This window comes from Protomyctophum bolini (assembly GCF_963924005.1).
Source record: "Protomyctophum bolini genome assembly, chromosome: 17".
Classification (NCBI taxonomy): Eukaryota; Metazoa; Chordata; class Actinopteri; order Myctophiformes; family Myctophidae; genus Protomyctophum; species Protomyctophum bolini.
The window spans coordinates 8696832-8717682 of record NC_137878.1 but is presented as its reverse complement, the minus strand read 5'-3'; the positions used below and the strand labels follow the sequence as shown (position 1 = coordinate 8717682).

Below are 20851 nucleotides of genomic sequence, written 5' to 3'. Positions count from 1 at the left end.
TACACCATCAAAGCAAAGTCTAAAGGCTTTATAGAACAACAAGTATATCCAAACTGACATTGGAATGCCTGTATATGCAGAGACTGAGTCAGACGATATTGCAATTTTACAAATAAGTGCATATAATGATGGCTTCTGGATTTCTGATAAGAGACTATTTGAGAGCATGATGAATGGAGCCAAAATAATGTAACCAGGAAACCATGAACAACACAAAAGAACAAAACGTTTGATTTATTCAATGCTCCAACCCTAGAATAAGCCATCACTAAACACGGGAATATTTTACCCAATATATATATTCCATAAAACATATTTCTCATCCAAAAGTATATTGCAGTACAGCAATACATGGAAACTTGAGGTATACTCTTCTTTAATATTTCATCATGACTTTTCACAAAAAAACAAAAAAATGATTTCATGGGGGGGGGGGGGGGGGGGCTATATCAAGGTGCTCACCAGAACACCTGCCTGCAGAAAAAACAGGGATGTGGTCAGGGAAACAAACCTATGATGTCACTGAGCATCATGAAGGTATACTGAAAGACCCGCCCACCTCAGACATCAGCAACATTATAGCCTATAAAATTGCAAAAATATAATCGTCCGGGTCATTAATTTAAATGAGTTTTCAGAACATTTCAAGTCCATTCCTTATATAAAAGACATGAAGTTCTTTATACAATATTACAAATACCTTGTCTCCCTTTCACATTTTATACATTTCAGTGCATACTGCACTATAACTGCAGACATCGTTCTGTTTTTCACACGCACGCGCGCACGGACGCACCGACGCACGTGCTGACGTGCGTCGCACACGGCAGCAGGGTTTCTAAATTGCATTCTAAAAACATCCTCTGTTTCTATAAACCCCCCTGCATGCATCATTATTGACTATGCGCCTATATAACTAACTCTTTAGTCATCCAGGTCCAGGTAATATATTTGCCAATGAAGTATAACAAGGCATTTGAGACTCATGCAGGCCATTTCAGCAACTATTTATTTGTGAGAATAAACCCCATAAAATAGTTAAATTATAACACCATGCAGGTTTAACTGTGTTTTTTTAATCAGGCAAGAAACACCTGTGCCCTTTTAATATCTTTTCACATAAATCATAATCAGTATTATCCACTGCATGCTTATACTGGACTGATTTGCTTAACTTCATTTTTTTTATACCTGGCTGTATTTTATACCATGTATATTGACCAAATTTGGAGTTTTCGGGGGCAACTGAAAGAGCTATTTGAAATAATATTTGTCTGAGCTGTATAGTGTTCCCTGATACACAGCAGATACCTGCTGCAATATTGTTATAGCCTATATAATACTGCATTTGACAGTGTTTCTGCTGCTATTGTATAACTGCATCATTATATTAATTGCCATGTGCACCTTGTGTGTAAGCCAATATATTTGACATTGCAAACCAAAACAAAATGCAGTTTCGGGCAGGTGTGATTCAAGGCTATATAAGACAATGACCCCAGAAGGATAATCTGACAAACTCCTGCGGTTCTTATGGGAACCCAAGCAGCCCCATGTGAATGAGACATGCCTGTCCATCACGCAGCTTTTCACCAGGTGTGACATTTCTTCCCCGCATATTACTTCTGCTTCATTTCACCGTGCATGTGCGCTTAAATTTCAAGCTCCCTTTATTTTGCAGGCAATGCAGGCTATTGTATTTGTATGAACCACTTCCTCTGGCGGTGCATATTCATTCACTCCTGAGTTGCTTGTTGGAACACAGAGTGCTTGTTTTATGTTGTCGTTTGTTTGGCTGAGGGTTTTTCATTAAAGGCTAATAGCGCATTTTAAACTATATAGATTTAGACTATAGATTTTGAGTATTATTATTTTTTGCTTGATTGATTTATTGCTGCTTAAAGGATCGAACTTGCAAGTTAATGATATAACAGGTCTTCAACTCAAGGTGTGTGTGTGTGTGTGTGTGTGTGTGTGTGTGTGTGTGTGTGTGTGTGTGTGTGTGTGTGTGTGTGTGTGTGTGTGTGTGTGTGTGTGTGTGTGTGTGTGTGTGTGTGTGTGTATTTGATTTGCCCTTGACGTTTTAGTCAGGATTTATTTAGGTCTATAGGTTATTTAACATAATTGTTAATTCTGCCTATACCACCTTTCAAACCACCAATATGGCTATAGCCTACAAAGCATAATACCACAGCGAACCGAGCGAAAGGCAACATATTTAAGTGGCTGTGTTTGACATCCACAACACCAGCCCATGGGCCATATACAAACGTGGCGTGTATAGATTATAATTTATAGTCAGATTAATATTAGTCAACATTACAGGGTGTAGGCTATACATTTTGACAAAACAAATTAAGCTTATATAGGCAGGCCTATATACGTTATGGAAAGACGTGGGAAGATTGATAGCGGATATTGGGATGATATTTGAATGAATCTCTCAATCTCGTATAGGTACATATAGGTATATAGCGCATATTCCGCATTTATTTTGTCCGGGCAGGGTCATATGATATTAGCCGCCTATTATAGATTATAGGGCACAACAGGCGCAGGCCTATTAACAGCTAGCTCATTTTATGGAGCAGCTTCAGTTTTTGCCACCTGCCTTCTGATCCAATCTGCCCGTATATTGATAGCCCTCGCCGCATGCAGGACGCATGCACCTATGAATTATTTGCGTTGAATATAGGCGACTATTAAGCCTATTGTAGGACTATACTACTACTAATAATAATAATAGAAATAATAATAATAATAATAATAGCCAATAGCAAAATATTAATAGTAGGCATATCGCCTATATAGGGCGATGACCTGGAGAATGTGCATATACATGCTGATGAAACCCATTTCCAACAGACTATTTAATGACATCTACTATACTATAGCCAGGCCCATATTTAATGCTCAATACTATTCAGCATGAGATGTGGTCGGTTGAATAGTCTGTAAATATGGCAACATTAAGTCAATAGGCTACTGTACATCTCACTGTAGTCTGTGCCAGTATATATAGCCTCGAGCCAGCTCATCTATGCTTAAACATTTAAACACAAGTTTACATTGTGCTACTTCATGCTGTCATAGGGATTCTGTTATTTTGCTTGTCAGAACAGATGAGAATTTCGCTAATTATTCCAGGGGGTTTGAAAATAAATCATTGGTCTTTGAAGTCGTTCTGGGCCCAGAGACTGAGACTGCATTAGAAGCCAAGCATGTGATTTGCAACTGTTGAAGTGAAACCCATCATTCGCGTGAGAGAGAGAGAGAGAGAGAGAGAGAAAAAAAAAACGGAGGAGGCAAAGAAAATGGTATCTTTGTTTGCCCTCTTTTGTTTACCACGGGGTCATCTCTCCTTTTTTTTTCCATTTTCCCTTTTTGCTAATTCATTTCAATGGCTTTCAAACTGGAAAATGGAAATGTTGTTCCTGCCCCCTATTTCGGAGGCAGCGTCCTGGCAACAGCGCAATTTTCTATCATCAGGGATAAACGGCGCAACGAACAGTACATTCTGATAAAAGAGGGGGGGGGGGGAGGTGGAAAAAGAAAAGAGAGAGAGAAAAAATACCCTCTGCGATTGTTGCTGGTCATTCTGTCTGTCATCTCCCAACGAAATCCTCTCCTTCAAGGCCTAATGACAAATATATCTCCGTAGTATAGGCTAGTCTACGACGCGACAGCCATATGTCATTTTTATTCAGACTGTATCTGATATAGATATTCTATCATAAAAGATAGACAAGAATAGGCATGGGCTTATATGTCATTGCAACCTGCCTGCACATGGCAGAATAACTGCAGGTGCGCGCGCCAGCAACATGACATCATGGCCGCACAAAAAACTAATTCTGCTGTCACCGAAAACAGAAGATTGACATATTTCTGCACGACTAACCTAACCTGTTTGGCCTGTATGCAAATATCCGGTATCCTGCATCCTAAGACTGTATAACTAAATTGAGAAAGGACGCAATCACCCTGCAGGCGTGGCGTGGGGTGCAAATACTGCAGGCTATACTCTGTAGGCCTTACTGAAGTATAGACTCATAAAATGTCCATGCGGGACCGTCTAAAAGACCACCCCATCGGTCCCCGGGACCCACTATTATTGAAAACCTATTTACATCACTGTATATATACTTTCATTTATTTATTGGCCTTTTTGGTTTGATTCGGGAAATATTGGCGTTTTAACCTATATAGGTTATAGTTGCGTCATGCACGTCAGTGAACGGAGCAAACAGCAAAGCCTGCAATCATCCACATCCAGGCCTTTAAACAAGCACGTCTTAATGAGCACGGGGTGGGAGTCACCCACGTGCTAAATTGAATCCATTAAACTACGAGAGAGGCTGTGAAGAGTAGACCTTGTTTATTTGTGGTCATTTTGCCCACAACGGGCCCTTGCATTGCACACTGCACGGTGCACGCTCGGCTAGATATAAGTTGTATACGTATCTGAAGGCCCTCATGTCACATGCACCTGGGCGTAATAGTATGCATATGTTATATATAATGTGCCAATTTGCTATACTGCAAGGGATAATGCTATCCCAATTAAATATTCAAAACGATATAAAAACACCTGTGTGTTGACTGTGAATAGCATGCATCGTTTGCGTTTGACAAAACCATATATAGGCCTATATATTATATGGTTGTTTCTTTCGCAGCTGCATGGCATGCAGGAAGACAACACACGACTCCTTTCTCAAAATATATGTGAAAATTGCATGCATAAATTGGCTGCTGCTGCTGCTGTGGAGAGAGAACGCATGCATGGAGGCTGTTCGGTGCATCATGTTTTGGTGGGGGACCCGACCCGACCGGGCCGGGGGACGACGACGCGTGCTGCTGGCTCCCTCTGAATCTCATTACAATGAACCATGTTCCACTGACAGCTGTGTGTGGTATGCATGCATCCTTCCCTCCCTCCCTCCCTCTCTCCCTCCCTCCCTCACACGGCAGCGATGGGAAGGCGTCGACGCCTGCCTGTCTGTGAAGCTCCAGTGGGTTTTGAGCTCTGGAGAGGGGAGACATTTTTAACCGCCCTCCCCTCGGTCTCTTTACTTCACTGGCAGCCACTGCCTCGGCGTCCTCCTCCTCCTCCTCCTCCTCCTCCTCCACCACCACCACGACATGCACACTGCATGCTGCAGCGCTGGGCCCACATAGTCAAGGAGGTGGCTTTCCGTGCAAAGCTTAGTCAATAGCTGTTAGACGGACCCGACCACAAAGTCCCAGGCATTTGGAAAGAAATATACGACTTGTGACTTGCGGGAACTCCATGTTAGCGTTCAAATATGATTAACACATGTTACCAGATAGACAAGAAGAAAAAGCCATGATGCATGCAGCGAAGAGACTCATGAGTCAGACAGACACACGCACGCACACGCGCACACACACACACACACACACACACACACACACACACACACACACACACACACACACACACACACACACACAGACAGAGAGAAAAAAATACTTGCCATCCTTAACTTAATATATCTTTCAGCTTTAACTCATATTTAGTGCTTGTTATTATGATCATTATAAGCCTACTGGGAGAAAACGAATTATCGCCCAGCTCTATGCTATATATGCTATATATATATGCTATATATAGCAGAGGGAGATAATTCCCAATAACGCCGTGTTACCTCAAAAAATCACGTGTAAAATATGATCATTCCGTCTGCCGGCATATAGGCTATGAGGCTATAGCCTACCCTACCCCAACGCATCGAGGGTCAGGGAAACCCCGGGGCTGATGATGCGTCCAACATGCACGGTCCACATCGTTGGACATTGGAGTGATTTTTAAAGAGTCATTCATCAGCGTTTATATGGGACAGCTGCAGGAAATAAAGACCATGCACTTCTGTTAAACTACCGCTGATTGTGCTTGAAGGTCAATTGTCTATAAAAAAAATGATTTCTAGATAATGTAGACAAAACGCTGTTTGTTTTTATTAGCCTATAATGCGTTGTTAAATTGACTATTGACTGTAGTGTAGCGCGGCTGTATAGCCATTATGCCATATCCAAAACAGAATAGACCGTATTTTATATAAAATCCCACAACACGGTCAAGCACGAGGAATTATAACTGAGGCCGCATGATTGAAGGCTGCAGGTGAAAACATAAATGGCGCAATGTCTCATATATTTTAATGTAGATCATCAAAGTGATCCTTTGAACCGCATGGCTGTTGTTGATGAGTGGCCACATGCCACAAACACAATTTACTACCCTTTCAAATCTTCGTTGTTAATTTAACTCAGTCTGAGAAATTACAAATTACTTTTTTTAATGACTGCATGCTATCCGGTTATTGAAGCTCAGGCCATGCACCAGGTTTAATGTTTGTTTTTAGTTAAACAAATTAAAAACGCCATTGACAATGGACAGAGTGTAATGTTTGTTTAGTCGCTATAACACAAACATTAAATGCCATTAACAATAAAGAGAGTTTAATGTTTGTTTTGTCTGTGTTTGTTTTACATCACCGTTACATCACCTATAAGCATAGCAACGTGAGTTAGACGTTAATATATTAGCGCCCCTCACTTCACACGGGTGTGATTATTTTTAAATATAGGCCTCATTTTCCCGCGTGTAATTTCATCTGAAATTATAAAACATAAACATACATGTTTATTCTCTAAACATATGTATAGGCTATAATTATACATTTTGATCGTCATGTCATTATTATTAAATGTCATAAATATGGCGTTATATAACACAACTCCGTGCACTAAATTGCGCAGTTATATATGACTTTGGAATGCATCTTAAACATTTCAAAAGTGCTAAGGACGCGAGGGCGGCACTATATAGGCTATAGGCCTATATATGTCATGTTCTTTCCATTCAAACGAACACATCCTCCCTTTCATCGCTTCACTTATCTCAGTGCGTGTATAAGAGACGCTCGCAGGACACTGAACATCCACACGTGTCGTCCAATAATGTCATAAACCTGTCGGACATCTCTGGTTTTTTTCCAGGCCATTTCCTTCACACACAAAAAGACAACAGAAAATGACATGAGAAGGCGTCTCTTCTCATCAAGTATATGGAGATTGAGAGGCAAACATGCATGCAGCACTGCAACAGAAAAAAAACATGCTATATATATAGGCCCGTGCCTTTGTAGTAGCCATTCAAAGGCGATTAGAAAAGGTATATGGATCTGGTTTCTCTCCTGCGTGTCGAACTGGAACCCGGACTGGGGAATAAAGCCACTATGTTAGATCACTGAGGAGTGACGAAGGTGTGCTGCTGGTATGCAAGGTCTGTGCCTTAAATTCACTATAATTCGCACTGACAAATACAATCATTGAAAAGCGTCCACTCTATAATTGCAGTGAACATATGCGGGGGGGAAAAAAACATTCTTACCTTTATCCCGTGTCCGTACAAAAAAAAAAAAAAAGAAACCCCACACAAAAGCTATTTTATTCTGAGAGAGCTATAGGAATACAGATGGACAAATCCAAACGATGCATTTCTTATATGAACTGCACGCACCGAGTGCTTCTCGCCCCGGTCCACTGCGGTGCAGTGATTATCCGACTGCAGGTTGTGCACTTTTAAATCTCCTCAAAGTAAATAACAACCCTGGGCTGCATGGCAATAATAGCCAAGGTACCAAGTTCTTGTTATAGAAAAAGGAGAAAATTGAAACTAAACGCTGCATTTAGGCAACCATTTTTGATAAGAGGATAATTGAGGGCGACACTGGCATATAATTAGGGGATATATGCTATATCAGCTTTTATGCCTCCCTCCCAAAATAAACCCGGTCCGTAATCATTAGGCGAATTGTTCTTAATTTTCTGGCTGCAATTTTAACAAAGTGTGGTGGTGGCTAATCAAAGAGATTTAGGTTCTAACTTGATTGGACCATAATTATTTTTTCATCGCCCTGTCACTTAATTTTTTTTATTATCTGAAAGCATTATTAAAAAGATGAATAAAAGTGTGTGTGTGTGTGTGTGTGTGTGTGTGTGTGTGTGTGTGTGTGTGTGTGTGTGTGTGTGTGTGTATAGTTGTATACACATGCTTTAAGACTGCAACATGGCTAAAGGAGTATTATTGCAAATCCACCGTGCAACCAAGCCAACAAGATGTGTTATTTAATATATTGAGGTCTCCTGTTTCAAATATATAGGATACAAAAAAAGAAGGGGGAAAAAATTAAGTTTATTTCGGCAAATTGGGCAATTGTTCAGTAGTATTTTATAGCATCCTTAATCATAATGGTCATTAGCCGCCGTCGAAACCAAGAGTTTGGAAATGAATTGATAGCCTATACTTGCACAGAAGGAGCTAGAGGGGGCATCAAAGAGAGATTCCTCATCATTAAGCTAAATTAAAGCGCACGCCGCGTTGCGCGTCGTGCGTAATTTTGGGGTTTGGGTAAAGTAAAACAAAATCGACTTGGCGATTCCCAAGGACGGTGGTTTTACGCGATTAGCGCGTGTGTGATGCTTGTCTGTGGGAATTAGGCGTCTCTGTCGCCATATATTATTTCCCCCATAGTTGTTGTGGCTGCGGTGGGAGTTGGTAAGGTGGGTTAACTGGAACTGAAGTCTCCGTGAAGCGCAGAGCACTGATGACGTTAGGTTGAATGACCAATCGGAAGGCGCTGCCCTTTGGAGACAAACCATTTTACTTGTAGTGTCTGCATCAAGTCTGGAAGCAAGGGCTCAATTTTAACAGAATCCACCTTAAAATCTCTCCCTTAACGTATATGTCCACTTTCCGCCACATTGAGTGAGAATATTAACAGGAGGAGACGAAAAAAGTCGCCGCTATAGACAATTCTGGTGTTATTAGGACATAGCTGTTCGCGGCGGAGAGAGAGACAGACAGCGCGGCTGAGAAAGCCCATTTGGACGAGAGAGAGAGAGAGAGAGAGAGAGAGAGAGCGAGAGAGAGCGAGAGAGAGCGAGAGAGAGAGAGAGAGAGAGAGAGAGAGAGAGAGAGAGATAGAGGGGGGTGAGTGGCTCTCAAGGCAGAAAATTTGATGATGACCATGACTACGATGGCTGACGGTCTGGAAGCTCAGGACTCGTCCAAGTCTGCTTTCATGGAGTTTGGTCAGCAGCAGTCTCACTCACAGCAGAGTTCGTCTCCGTCGATGGCCGCCGGCCACTACCCGTTGCACTGTCTCCACTCTGGTTCTTCCCACCCGCACCACCAGCACGACAACTCCCCGTACCCCGGGAGCAATTCCTACAACAGGTCCCTACCGTACTCGTACGTGAGCCATCCGCACCACAGCCCCTACCTGCCATCTTATCACAACAACACTGGCGGACAGACACGGTTAGACGGCCCAGGTAAGAAAGAATTCCTTTCCACCGACACGCCGAGAAAATGGCTATATCGTGTGATGTAATGTTCCGCGGAAAACACCGCTTTATCTATAAAAAAATGAATATAAAATGACGCACGAAAATGTCGGACGAATCACCATGCACGCGCAGATGGACGGTCACTTTGGAGAGAATTGTGCGTAAATGGCATCAAATAATCCCGAACCTATTTTCCCGTTTGCCTTTATTTTTCGAATTTCGGTGTCCTGGTTTGTTGATCTGTATAGAACACTCCCCTCCGTTCCCACAAAACCATTTAATGCCCGGGGTGTAATGACAACTGTGGAATCCTCACGAACTATTCGTGGAATTAGGCGGCGTATTCGGTTTGCAACTTATAATTAGCATTTAATTGGCATGTCATTACGAGCAATATCCTAAATATGACACCGCGTTTGACGATTTTGAACACATGGCCGATAAGGCAATGCGAGCTGTCAATCTTTATCGCCCATGCACTGATTTTTATGCAGTTTCATTCTGGGAATCATTGCTTTATCTCCGCCATCAATATATTTTTTCGAGTTGTTGTTTTTTCGCATTCAGTGTTTGTTTGATGCGGATATCCATGAGTGACAACATTGCACATTTTTGTTGCAGAGCAGCAGAAGACGACAGTGATTGAAAACGGAGAAATTCGTTTCAATGGGAAAGGAAAGAAGATTAGAAAACCTCGGACGATTTATTCCAGTTTGCAGCTCCAAGCACTGAATCACCGTTTCCAGCAAACACAATACCTCGCACTGCCAGAACGCGCTGAGCTCGCTGCGTCTCTTGGGCTTACACAAACGCAGGTATTTTACAGGATGCCAATATCAGCCCTTTGTTAGACTACAGTGTATCTTCACTGAAATCAAATGTTTGCCATTTCCACAACACTCGTACTTTGATTAACAACAACAACAACAACAACAACAATAATAATAATAATAATAATACTAATATAGATATATTGATGATTATGAATAGATGTATTGTTGATTTATCTATTATTATTATTATTATATATTAACATATATGTCATCATCGTCATCTGTTATTATTATTTAGTAATATTATTATTATTATTATTATTATTAATGTTGCGGTTTATTATTCATTTTGAAATGAATAATCATATTTGAAATAGTATAGGCCTATTTGAACTTATATATTTTTTCCTCCCAGGTATATACATCTAATGTTCTCTGCTGCAGCATCCATCTAATAATGCATTGCGTATATGTTCCTCTCGTGCAGGTGAAGATATGGTTCCAAAATAAGAGGTCAAAGTTCAAGAAGCTGATAAAGGCGGGCCACAACCCGAACGAGAGCGACCCCATGGCCGCGTCCATCGCCCTCTCCCCCCGCTCACCGACTATTCCTCCCATATGGGACGTCTCAGCGTCGTCCAAAGGAGTGAACATGCCGACCAACAGTTATATGCCCGGTTACTCTCACTGGTACTCGTCCCCACACCAAGATTCAATGCAGAGATAGACTGGCATGCAGGCAGGGAAAGGTCGGAGACTGGAGGCCTTTTTCTTTTGGATCTCCATCAGCCTTCCCCCTCGCACAATTAATTCCCGTCTGCTTGGAGACTGAATGCAGGGGGAGATAACACACCCCCCCCCCCCCTCCTCCCCCGCTTCAACAAGACAGGCTTGGCTGCTCTTTTCGTGAAGGATAAAACGCGGACATGCAGGCCTTGTCGGCGATGTGACACAAAACAAGGGAACTAACCATATTAACGTACATGACTGTTCAACGGACTCACCTTTGTTATGCTTTCATTACATGATATGGCTGTCAATATACCAAATATGTCAGTGACATCTTTAGCAGATTCGGGCAATTAAGGACTATGCTGCCGGAGCCTGTCGCCACACATGACCCATGGACTCCACTATTTGATTGGTTGTTTCTTCTGTCTATATACATGCAAAAACGAGCAATTTGTCTGTTTGTAAATATATTCTGCGATTCTAGTTGTACATACACTTTTTATGTTTTGTCAGATTGAGTAAACGATGACTCGAACCAGATGTCTCTTGATCCTGATTTATATACATAAAGAAATTATATGAAAAATATACACGTTAAAAATATATAGTTCTCATCATATCATGTCATATACCATCATGTAGAATCTGAAAAATACAGACAATTAAGTGGCCCATTTCTTCACGTATATAAAACATTACAGTAAAGATAAAGTATGGGCTGCTTTGTAAAGTAGAATATACACTGACCACCAGAGGAAATTAACTTACCCTGTACACGTGCACATCACGCAGCTCATCTCTTATACCTCGAAAGACATTTTGCTCCAGGTCCACCTCATCTATTTTCTGCCTCAATTATTAGAAGCATTGACGAAATGTTTTTCTCCACTCACTCACTCACTCACTCTCTCTCTCTCTCTCTCTCTCTCTCTCTCTCTCTCTCTGTCCATAATGCAAGACGTGAAATGCCAAGCTCAACGGGATCGATCTCGAACAAAGCACCCAGCTGCAGTCGCGTTCAATATGAAGGAGATATTTGGGACAATTTGTGGGGTTTTTATCCAAGTGAGGGCTTTTTTTCCCTCCATTCTCATATAAATGCAGGCATAATTAGGGTAATTTTTGATGTAGCCCGCTGATTACAGCGTTTTTACCGTCAAAGATAATTACCTGTAATTTTCTACCACTTTTAATACTAAAAGGCATCTTTATTTGGATTTGCGGTAGCACAGAATGAACAAAAGAGAAGATTATTCCGTTATTCATATACAAATTACTGAGAAGAGTGAACGCTTTGGTGCGGTAGCCATATTATATGTGAAATTATACGACGTTGAAAAGCTCCACACCACACAGCTGTCAGGTCGTGGATGCCCCATTGGAGCTGAGATGCAGTGGACCCCGTTTTCATAAACCCTGGGGGCCATTTGCCTTTCCTTATACCTATAACCAATTTGACAAATCTTTCACCGTATATAGCCCCCCCCCCCCCCCCCCCCCCCCACAACACTCTCTCTCTCTCTCTCTCTCTCTCTCTCTCTCTCTCTCTCTCTCACACACACACACACACACACACACACACACACACACACACACGTACACGCACACGCACACGCACACGCAGTTGCTGAATATAATATATGCGGTTCACGGGTTCAGCACATTTCATCAACTCAACTGATGTCTATTTTCATGCGACATATGACGACTTACTGCATGAGGCATGCATGTAGATAGATAGATAGATAGATAGATAGATAGATAGATAGATAGATAGATAGATAGATAGATAGATAGATAGATAGATAGATAGATAGATAGATAGATAGATAGATAGATAGAAATAGAATGGTCAAAGAGATAGGGACAAATAGAGGAGGAGTTACTTATTATAACAAGCGGATACAGTATAAGGTATATACAATGTTCATAACACATACGTATACCGGTATTCAACAAATAATTCCAGTATAGCCAAAGACAATATATAATGTTAATATAAATATAGATATCCAAGGACCGGTCCACAAGGATTCCTGATGAAGTGACAAGTGACAACAATACAATATTAACATTACGGGCCTTGCCGTAAAGGCTATATAGGTACGTTTACATTATGTTTACGTTTATACATTTGACATATACCGGTATATACGTCAAATGTTCCAATTGCTTTGACTTGTCTTTATGCCACTGGAAGTGAAACAGAGTTTAGCCGGAAATAATATCACTTGCATAATATCACTGCATAATATCACTGCAAAACCGAACGAACAGAAGAAACGTGATTAATATAGGCTATATAAATATAAAGCTTACCTTTCTTTAGTTTGTAGCACGGCCGGGACAGGGAAACACCAGCGACGGACCGGTGCCGGGGTTTTACTGCTCGTGTTGAATAAGCAAATCCAGGTGTGTGAGTGTCTGCACACGCCGGTATAGCTCTTATATATTGCCTGCAAAATTAGCTGTTATTACTGTCACTGTTTATAGTGATGGCGAGCTTGCATGGGGGGGAAAAAAAACTCTCTGCAATCAAGAACCAAGCGCATCTTTGCAAATTATAGATAATTGTCAATGTCCAGATTATGATAATGGAGGCCTAATCCTGGAGAATAATTATTGTGGAGTGTTACAGTTGAAGCTGTCCAGTAAAGCTAACTGTCATTATTTAGACTCAATTTACAAGGGGGGACTTCATGGAAAAATATTCGTTTGGAAATAAACGGGGGGCTCTCGATATAATGGTGCGCGTGTACGCGCGCGCACGTGTGTGTGTTGTGCATGTTTTGGTGGGTGCACGATATATTGTGGGCGCAGCATGCGTTGTGTGTGTGTGTGTGTTTGTTTGTTTTGGTGGGTGCACGTCTGCACGATAGTGTGTGTGTGTGTGTGTGTGTGTGTGTGTGTGTGTGTGTGTGTGTGTGTGTGTGTGTGTGTGTGTGTGTGTGTGTGTGTGCGTGCGTGCGTGCGTGCGTGCGTGCGTGCATGCATTTTCCCCGTAATTTGGACATATAGCTATATAGTGCTATACTGCGTGGTCGAGTGGGTTTATGTGAAAATGTAATCTATATCTGTTACGACTTACGAAATGTTGTATATTAGTTTACAGTTGGTTGGACGAGCTACACATGTCCGTGCAGGTGTAAAGGGGCGATTCAGTGTCAGGTGGACATGCATGGCCATGCAGGGTCAGTGTGTGCTCACATGGAACTGCATTGTTGTGTGCGTGTGCACTGTGCCCTATGGGAGGCAAGGCGAGAGGTGCCGTATATGTGCACGGTCATGAGAGAGAGATGTGCGTGTGTGTGGGTTTGTGTGTGTCTGTGTGTGTGTGTGTGTGTGTGTGTGTGTGTGTGTGCGTGTGTGTGCGCGCGTGTGTGTGTGTGTGTGTGTGTACACACGAGTTGAGGGGGGAATGCTTTGTGTAAAATGTCTGTTTATGAGAATGCACTTATGTTTTTTCTCAGGATAAATTCAATTAAGGACAATTTTAAGGCCTCAATACTTCTTCTCACAGTAGAATGATTTGTTTAGTGGTTTTGCAGTGGCAGCATTATAGTATAGGCTATAGTGCTGCTGCCTGCCAGACAGTGCCTGCTAATAACACGGTGAAATGTGTAGGATTTTATTTTACTCGGAAGGTGGGCTGCGGCCGGGAGTGGCAGAGCTTTGGAGCCGGTCTACCCCCACAGGAATGCGGATTGTCTCAGATCTCCGTGCCGCCCCCTCGCCTCCTCTCTGCCATTCAAAGCAACTAATTGTAGGGGACACAAAGGGAGCACGACTGCAGACTGTCTGCACTGCTCCAAGACACATTTCTTTAGGCGGATTCTCAGACTCGAGAGAACACTGTCTCTTCCTGAATACAATTCTGCAGCAAAGCTATAAGCGAATACTATAGTATAATGCTTATCCCAAATCGTATTTAAAAACATTGACATGCGCCTTTCTGTAGCCAATTATAGCTATAACCTGAGATATATAGGCCTATATAGAAAAATGTATAGGCATGCATGCCCGACTGCAGTCTATGGCCTATATTTCCTTATAACTATCACATTTAATTTACCCCAAAATAATAATAAAAAATAAACGTGTTTTGTTATGTCTGTTTAATGAAGTGGTAACAAATTTGCATGGCATTCCTTGTGTTCTAACATGATTTTAATAATATCAACGACTCTTTCAGCATATTTCTCTATGTACAAGACAAATGAAGTATTCTCAAAATTCGGGCCAATATTTCTTTGGCCCCATGACGTGTCTAATTAACGTCAGTTATTTAGTCACTCAAAGCGACCTTATATGTGTGAGATGCCAGACATCACCCTGAGTTTCATGATTTAAAATGTTAGGCCTCTATGCCTTGTCTTTTGTCAAAAAAAGGCTAGCGAGATAAATATAAGTGGACATGCTGCATCCACTTAAACATATTTAAAGGTATTATTTACAGTTACACCACCAATATAATTTATGGCACTTTCTGGATAGTTATAGCTGTGATTTACATCCGTGACACGTGTGAATATGTATAGCCTAAAGGCTTAGGCTATACAAACATCTTTTCTCAGAGTCCAAGTGGATTTTCAGTGCAAAAATATTGGGATAGAAATAAGAAAATGCATTGAGGTCGTAACTCATATATACTGCAAGTTTTGCAAGCCCATTGTCCATTTAAAACGTTTAATAAGTCTTCCAAAAATGCAATAAATTACATGCACACATTTACACATTTTACACGTTTCTTCTATGACTGGCATCAAATACATTGCATATTCCTCTGAAATGTTAAACACGAGTCCCGTAGAAGGAAAAATATATATTCGAGGTGAACACCGGCCGGCCGCGCCGGGTTTTCAATATAACGTCCCCGTTCCAAGAGCCAACGAGTGCTGTAATGAGTTGGTGGTCTGAAGGTGGGCATTCATCGACCCACCGGCCGCGGTGGCGTACCATGAGCCAGAGTTTTCCAAAAAGTTAGAGGCCGCCGTGTTGATGTTTTGTGCCTGTAGGCTGTGAGGCCTGGTGGAGCCTTGCGTGTCCCAGACGGCCGGGGACTGTGGAGAGTTGCACACCATTGGGTCGCTAGAACTGGGACTGTGGTCGGGTGGCAGCTCGCCGCTCTTCATAATCTTCTTCAGCTTTGACCTTTTGTTCTGGAACCAAATTTTGACCTGCGGAGAGAGATTAAAAAAAGGAACGTGAGCTTTTTCCCACATTTATAACGTAATAATTAAGTATTTAGAAATACAGGAATGCGTCATTACGCATGCACACAAATAATAATAATAATGGAGAAAGCATATATTGGCTATACAAAAAAGGACCACAACCCATGGCCCAAACCGCCGTTCACATATTTATGGTTGAAAAGCAACAACCATGCACGTTGTTATAATTTGTCTATATTCGCAAATGGTATATATAAGGGTCCAACCGAGTGAAATTAACACTTGTATAGTGAGCGCATAAAGCCTAACATGCAAATCAAAGACAAAAGAATAAATCATGAAGAAAGAAGGCCGGCTGTGTTTTCATATATTATATGAACGCACCTGCGTTTGCGTGAGCCCCAGTGAAGCGGCCAGCTCGGCTCTCTCCGGCAGGGCGAGGTACTGTGTGTTCTGGAAGCGCCTCTGCAGGGCCGCCAGCTGGAAGCTGGAGTAGATGGTTCGGGGCTTTCGGACTTTCTTGGGCTTTCCATTTACCATTCTCACCTCGGGCTCTGCTACGTCTTTTTCTGTTGAAAATAGGACGAGACGTATTACAGGCTATGTATAATATATGTATATTCCGCGTGCGAAATAGTTTCGTATATATATATAATGGTAAGCCAGGCCTATATATTCAAAATAAGACATATTTATGTAGCCTATATGGTGTATTCACCGACTTCGCGACAGCAAAGCAAAACAAATCCATTTTTTTTTCAACTATTAAAAAAAATGTTGTCATTATTAATAGGCCTATTATTATTTCAACATAACGTAAACTATGTTTTAAGGGCAAGAAAATTGGGTACGGAACCCATCCGAATTTACAGTGTTAATTCGTTTTAAGATTGTCGATACATTTGTCTTGTTCATAATTAAGGATGGGATAAAACTATAGGCCTATACAGATCCACAATAAAATATCCACTCCATGTAAATATGTTATCTGTTATAACAATGTCAATGTGTGTACACATTATAATAATTGTAAAAAAAATATCAATAATCTAGTTCTATCAAATCATATAATAACGAACCCGTATAGCCTACCTTGTGGACTTGTCTGTGGCTGCACCCTGCTATATGTCCCAGCGTATTGGTGGTAAGCAGAGGTTGTGTAAGAGCTGTAATCAGGGTACGATTTTGTCGAATAATTTCCAGCGGATCCATTTACGCCGTGGTACTGGTACTGATAGGCGTTGAGAGGCTTCCCATACGAGCTGGAATTCGGGGAACAATAACCGTGAGACATCCCACCAGCGGGGCTGTAGTAGCCAGAATCCGTGGACGTGGACTCGGGTAAGGTAGGAGATTCCTGAGACGGGTGATGCATGGCACTCGTAGAAAGTTGAAAGGAGCTCTGGAAGTCGGCGGGTTTAACACTCGGAATCCTTCGGTCGAATACTCCGGTCATAGTTTGAAGGCAGAAGCGTTAAAAAAAAAAAAAGTTTAAATCAAAGAACTATATACGTGACTCCAAATGCGTTTGAAGACTATAGGCTACACTGACATTGTGAAGGATCTCTCCTCGCGCTGTCGGGCTCTGTTGAAGACTGCAACCAGCCCCGCAGCAAAGACTTGGTTAAATCCCAAATTACGCTCTTACGCACTGAAGGGAGGTACTGGTTCCATTGGCCAGGGCGCAGACAACAGCTACACTCCAGCTATCGCGACACTTTGAGGCCGGGGGAGGAGGAGGGGTGTCAGACTTGAAGAGACTGACTGACTATATGATAGGTTTTAATAGTCCAGTCAGTGGTTTTCAACCCTTTTCAAATCAAGGCCCATTATTAATTCGGCATTTGATCCACGGACCACCATTTGGTGCTATTTAGTCTCTCAGACCCAAAACTAAAGCATAGGCTATGTTGTTAATGTTGACAAACAATTCCATGCATGCTACATGGCAAACGTTACAAAATTACAATTCTTCTATCTAATTGTGTATAGACTTCTTGTAAATTATAGGCCTAATGCGTAAAATGAAACCAAATGGACCCGTATATGGGTCCATTTGTTTCATTTTACGCTCTCAAGAGTTACATATCTACACGTATAAGGGTCCATTTGGTTACCAACACTCCATTATTTAGCTGGGGACCACCTGCAACCCCCTGAAGGACCACTGGTGGCCGGAGGACCACTGGTTGAAAACCTGCACTATATATAGACTGAGGTTGCCAGAATTTCTTTCAGAAAGTTGAAATCAGAATATAGACAGACATGTCAAGATGCATTGCTAACAACTAAGTTAATTTAAATGTATAGGGGGAGGGAAAGACTAGTGTAGCCTATAGATAAATCAACATTTTGTGTTTAGATTATAGAGCCATGGGATTTAACTACACTCAAAATTAAAGAATGGAAATGTGATGCTTGACGTGTTCAAAATAGGCTACATTAAGCACAAGCTTGTGTAAAGTTACTTACTTATTCATATCAAGGATTCGTACCCTAAATTTGATTTAGGGAGATATTAATATACATGTTATATTAATTGATATCAATTTTGAATATGCTACTGTGTTGCAAATCTATTCCTATAAGCCCATAAGGGCAGGGCAGGACACACACACGCACACACACACACACACACACACACACACACACACACACACACACACACACACACACACACACACACACACACACACACACACACACACACATGACACACATGACACACACGCACACACGCGCACACACACACACACACTCACACACACACACACACACACACACACACACACACACACACACACACACACACACACACACACACACACACACACACACACACACACACACACACACACACACACACAGGCAAAGGCAAAACAATAAATCCAATGATCAGCACATCAGTCATATGAGGCCTAAAGGAACAGAATCCGTGGTCGAATAGCGCCGCCCAGTGGAAATGTTGTATTATTACAAAACAATGAAATAATATAGGGTAAGAGAATTTAAAAAAAGCCTCTTCCCAGTCTACAAAACTGAATTAGGAAACTTACCGGCAATAAAGGTAGGCCGACAACGTTAAGGATTATTCATGGCAATTGTATTAGACCTAGCTGCCTAGCATATCACAAATTGAATCCGCCCCACGGGATCAATAGGAGGTTTACAACCATCTTACAACAAAGTAACAAACAGAACATAGTTTCTAGTAAAGAATCTAAGTGGTCAACTATTTGATCAACAGGCATGATGACAAGTTTAGGCCTATATGCTAGATCTGTATTTCTGCCTATTTTTTTATTTAGGCTAATTGTTTTAAATGGGATATAAATCAAATTAAATGAATTATGAATATTAGGACAGTGAGACATGACTGGCCTAATACAAATCTTAGATTTTAGATGTAATACCTGTAAAACATTGATGATTTGACCATTGATGAGAAAATGTAATAAAACAAAAAACAAAAAAATTATACAAGGGACATTTTTGTTAAACCCCGGAAGCACTCTCCATTTTTGCTATACACGATAGTTCTTCCTGTGTGTTTTTTTAAAACATTGCGCTTTGTTAATTTAAACTTTGTTTATATTGTTAACCTACATGTTTGCAACACGCAATGAATGGAAATGGCTACAGTGCATGGGTTTATTATTTTAGTGTTTTTTCCCTTCTCTACCATAAATCGGCGCGCCGAGCGTGCGTCTGAACTCTGACGTCACTGCCAGCCTTGCTCGCTAGCTTGCTTGAGTCACTAGTTTTGTGTTTGGGATGTTACATAAAAAATAGTTACCTGTCGCATTAATTAATTCTGTGGCTACAGAGGTCACTGTTATGTCATTTTCGTAACACAGACAGACACACACAGGCCAGGGAGGAGTACAGTACAGTACAGTACAGTACAGTACAGTACAGTACAGTACAGTACAGTACAGTACAGTACAGTACAGTACAGTACAGTAACACACCTATCAGTGTGACTTGGCTGCAACTAGGCCTACACAAAACAACCCAAAAACCAGTGGTGCAAAAAAAAATACTTGAGTAAAAGTATAAAAGTATTAGTTTCAAAAAAAGTTTCAAAGTTTCAAAAAAGTGTCAAAGTTTCAAAAAAGTACAAACGTAAAACTGCTAATTGTGCATTTAAAGTTTGTATAATAATCTTTGAAAATTGCAGATCTATACAAGCTCACAATGCTCGTGGGCATTTTTGTGACGTTTGTACTGTGCTGTATGGGCTGAAGTGGTTAATGTATGTTTTGTTTTTGTAATAATCAAAACCTTAATATGAACTAAAGTTTCTAATAAATGTAGTGGAGTAAAAGTACAATATTTGGATCTGAGATGTAGTGGAGTACAAATTGGAATTACTCAAGAAAGGTACAAATACCTCAGATTTGTACTTATACTTAGTTACTTTCCACGACTGCATATCTGTGTCACTTGGCTGCAACTACACAAAACCAACCAAATATTTTCCAATTGAAGTGACAGCATGTATTGTATCCATTCTTACCTTTGTGAACAGCTCCTACTGTTTCAGTCGACAGCGACTGTGCGAAATAGCGACGCCACCAGCCACAAAAAAAGACAGAGACAGTATTGATTGATTGATTGAAGTATATTCAGCAGTTTGCAGAATTTACAGTACATTTCAAGCACAACTCAATACAAAAACTGTTAACAGTGAGTGGACGACCCAATAAAATAAAGCACTACACTTCTTTACAAGAGGATCCACCATGTTAACATTTAGAGACGTACAAATATGCATTTCTATAGCCAAAG

The 20851-nt window shown here is 41.2% G+C and overlaps 2 protein-coding genes across 2 annotated transcripts; one reads left to right on the top strand and one right to left on the bottom strand.

The window, feature by feature from the left end:
• The first annotated feature begins 8708 nt into the window (after nt 1-8708).
• Nucleotides 8709-11415, top strand: dlx6a (distal-less homeobox 6a). The gene is made up of 3 exons (XM_080787584.1): nt 8709-9366; nt 10003-10196; nt 10642-11415. The coding sequence occupies exons 1-3, from the start codon at nt 9051-9053 to the stop codon at nt 10879-10881; spliced, it is 750 nt and encodes a 249-aa protein (XP_080643710.1). The 5' UTR covers nt 8709-9050; the 3' UTR covers nt 10882-11415.
• A 3620-nt stretch (nt 11416-15035) lies between these two features.
• Nucleotides 15036-17660, bottom strand: dlx5a (distal-less homeobox 5a). Its single transcript, XM_080787558.1, has 3 exons — nt 17153-17660; nt 16445-16629; nt 15036-16063 (listed from the first exon to the last, which is right to left on the bottom strand). Exons 1-3 carry the CDS (start codon nt 17514-17516, stop codon nt 15746-15748), a joined length of 867 nt encoding a protein of 288 aa, XP_080643684.1. The 5' UTR covers nt 17517-17660; the 3' UTR covers nt 15036-15745.
• Between the last annotated feature and the right edge of the window lie 3191 nt (nt 17661-20851).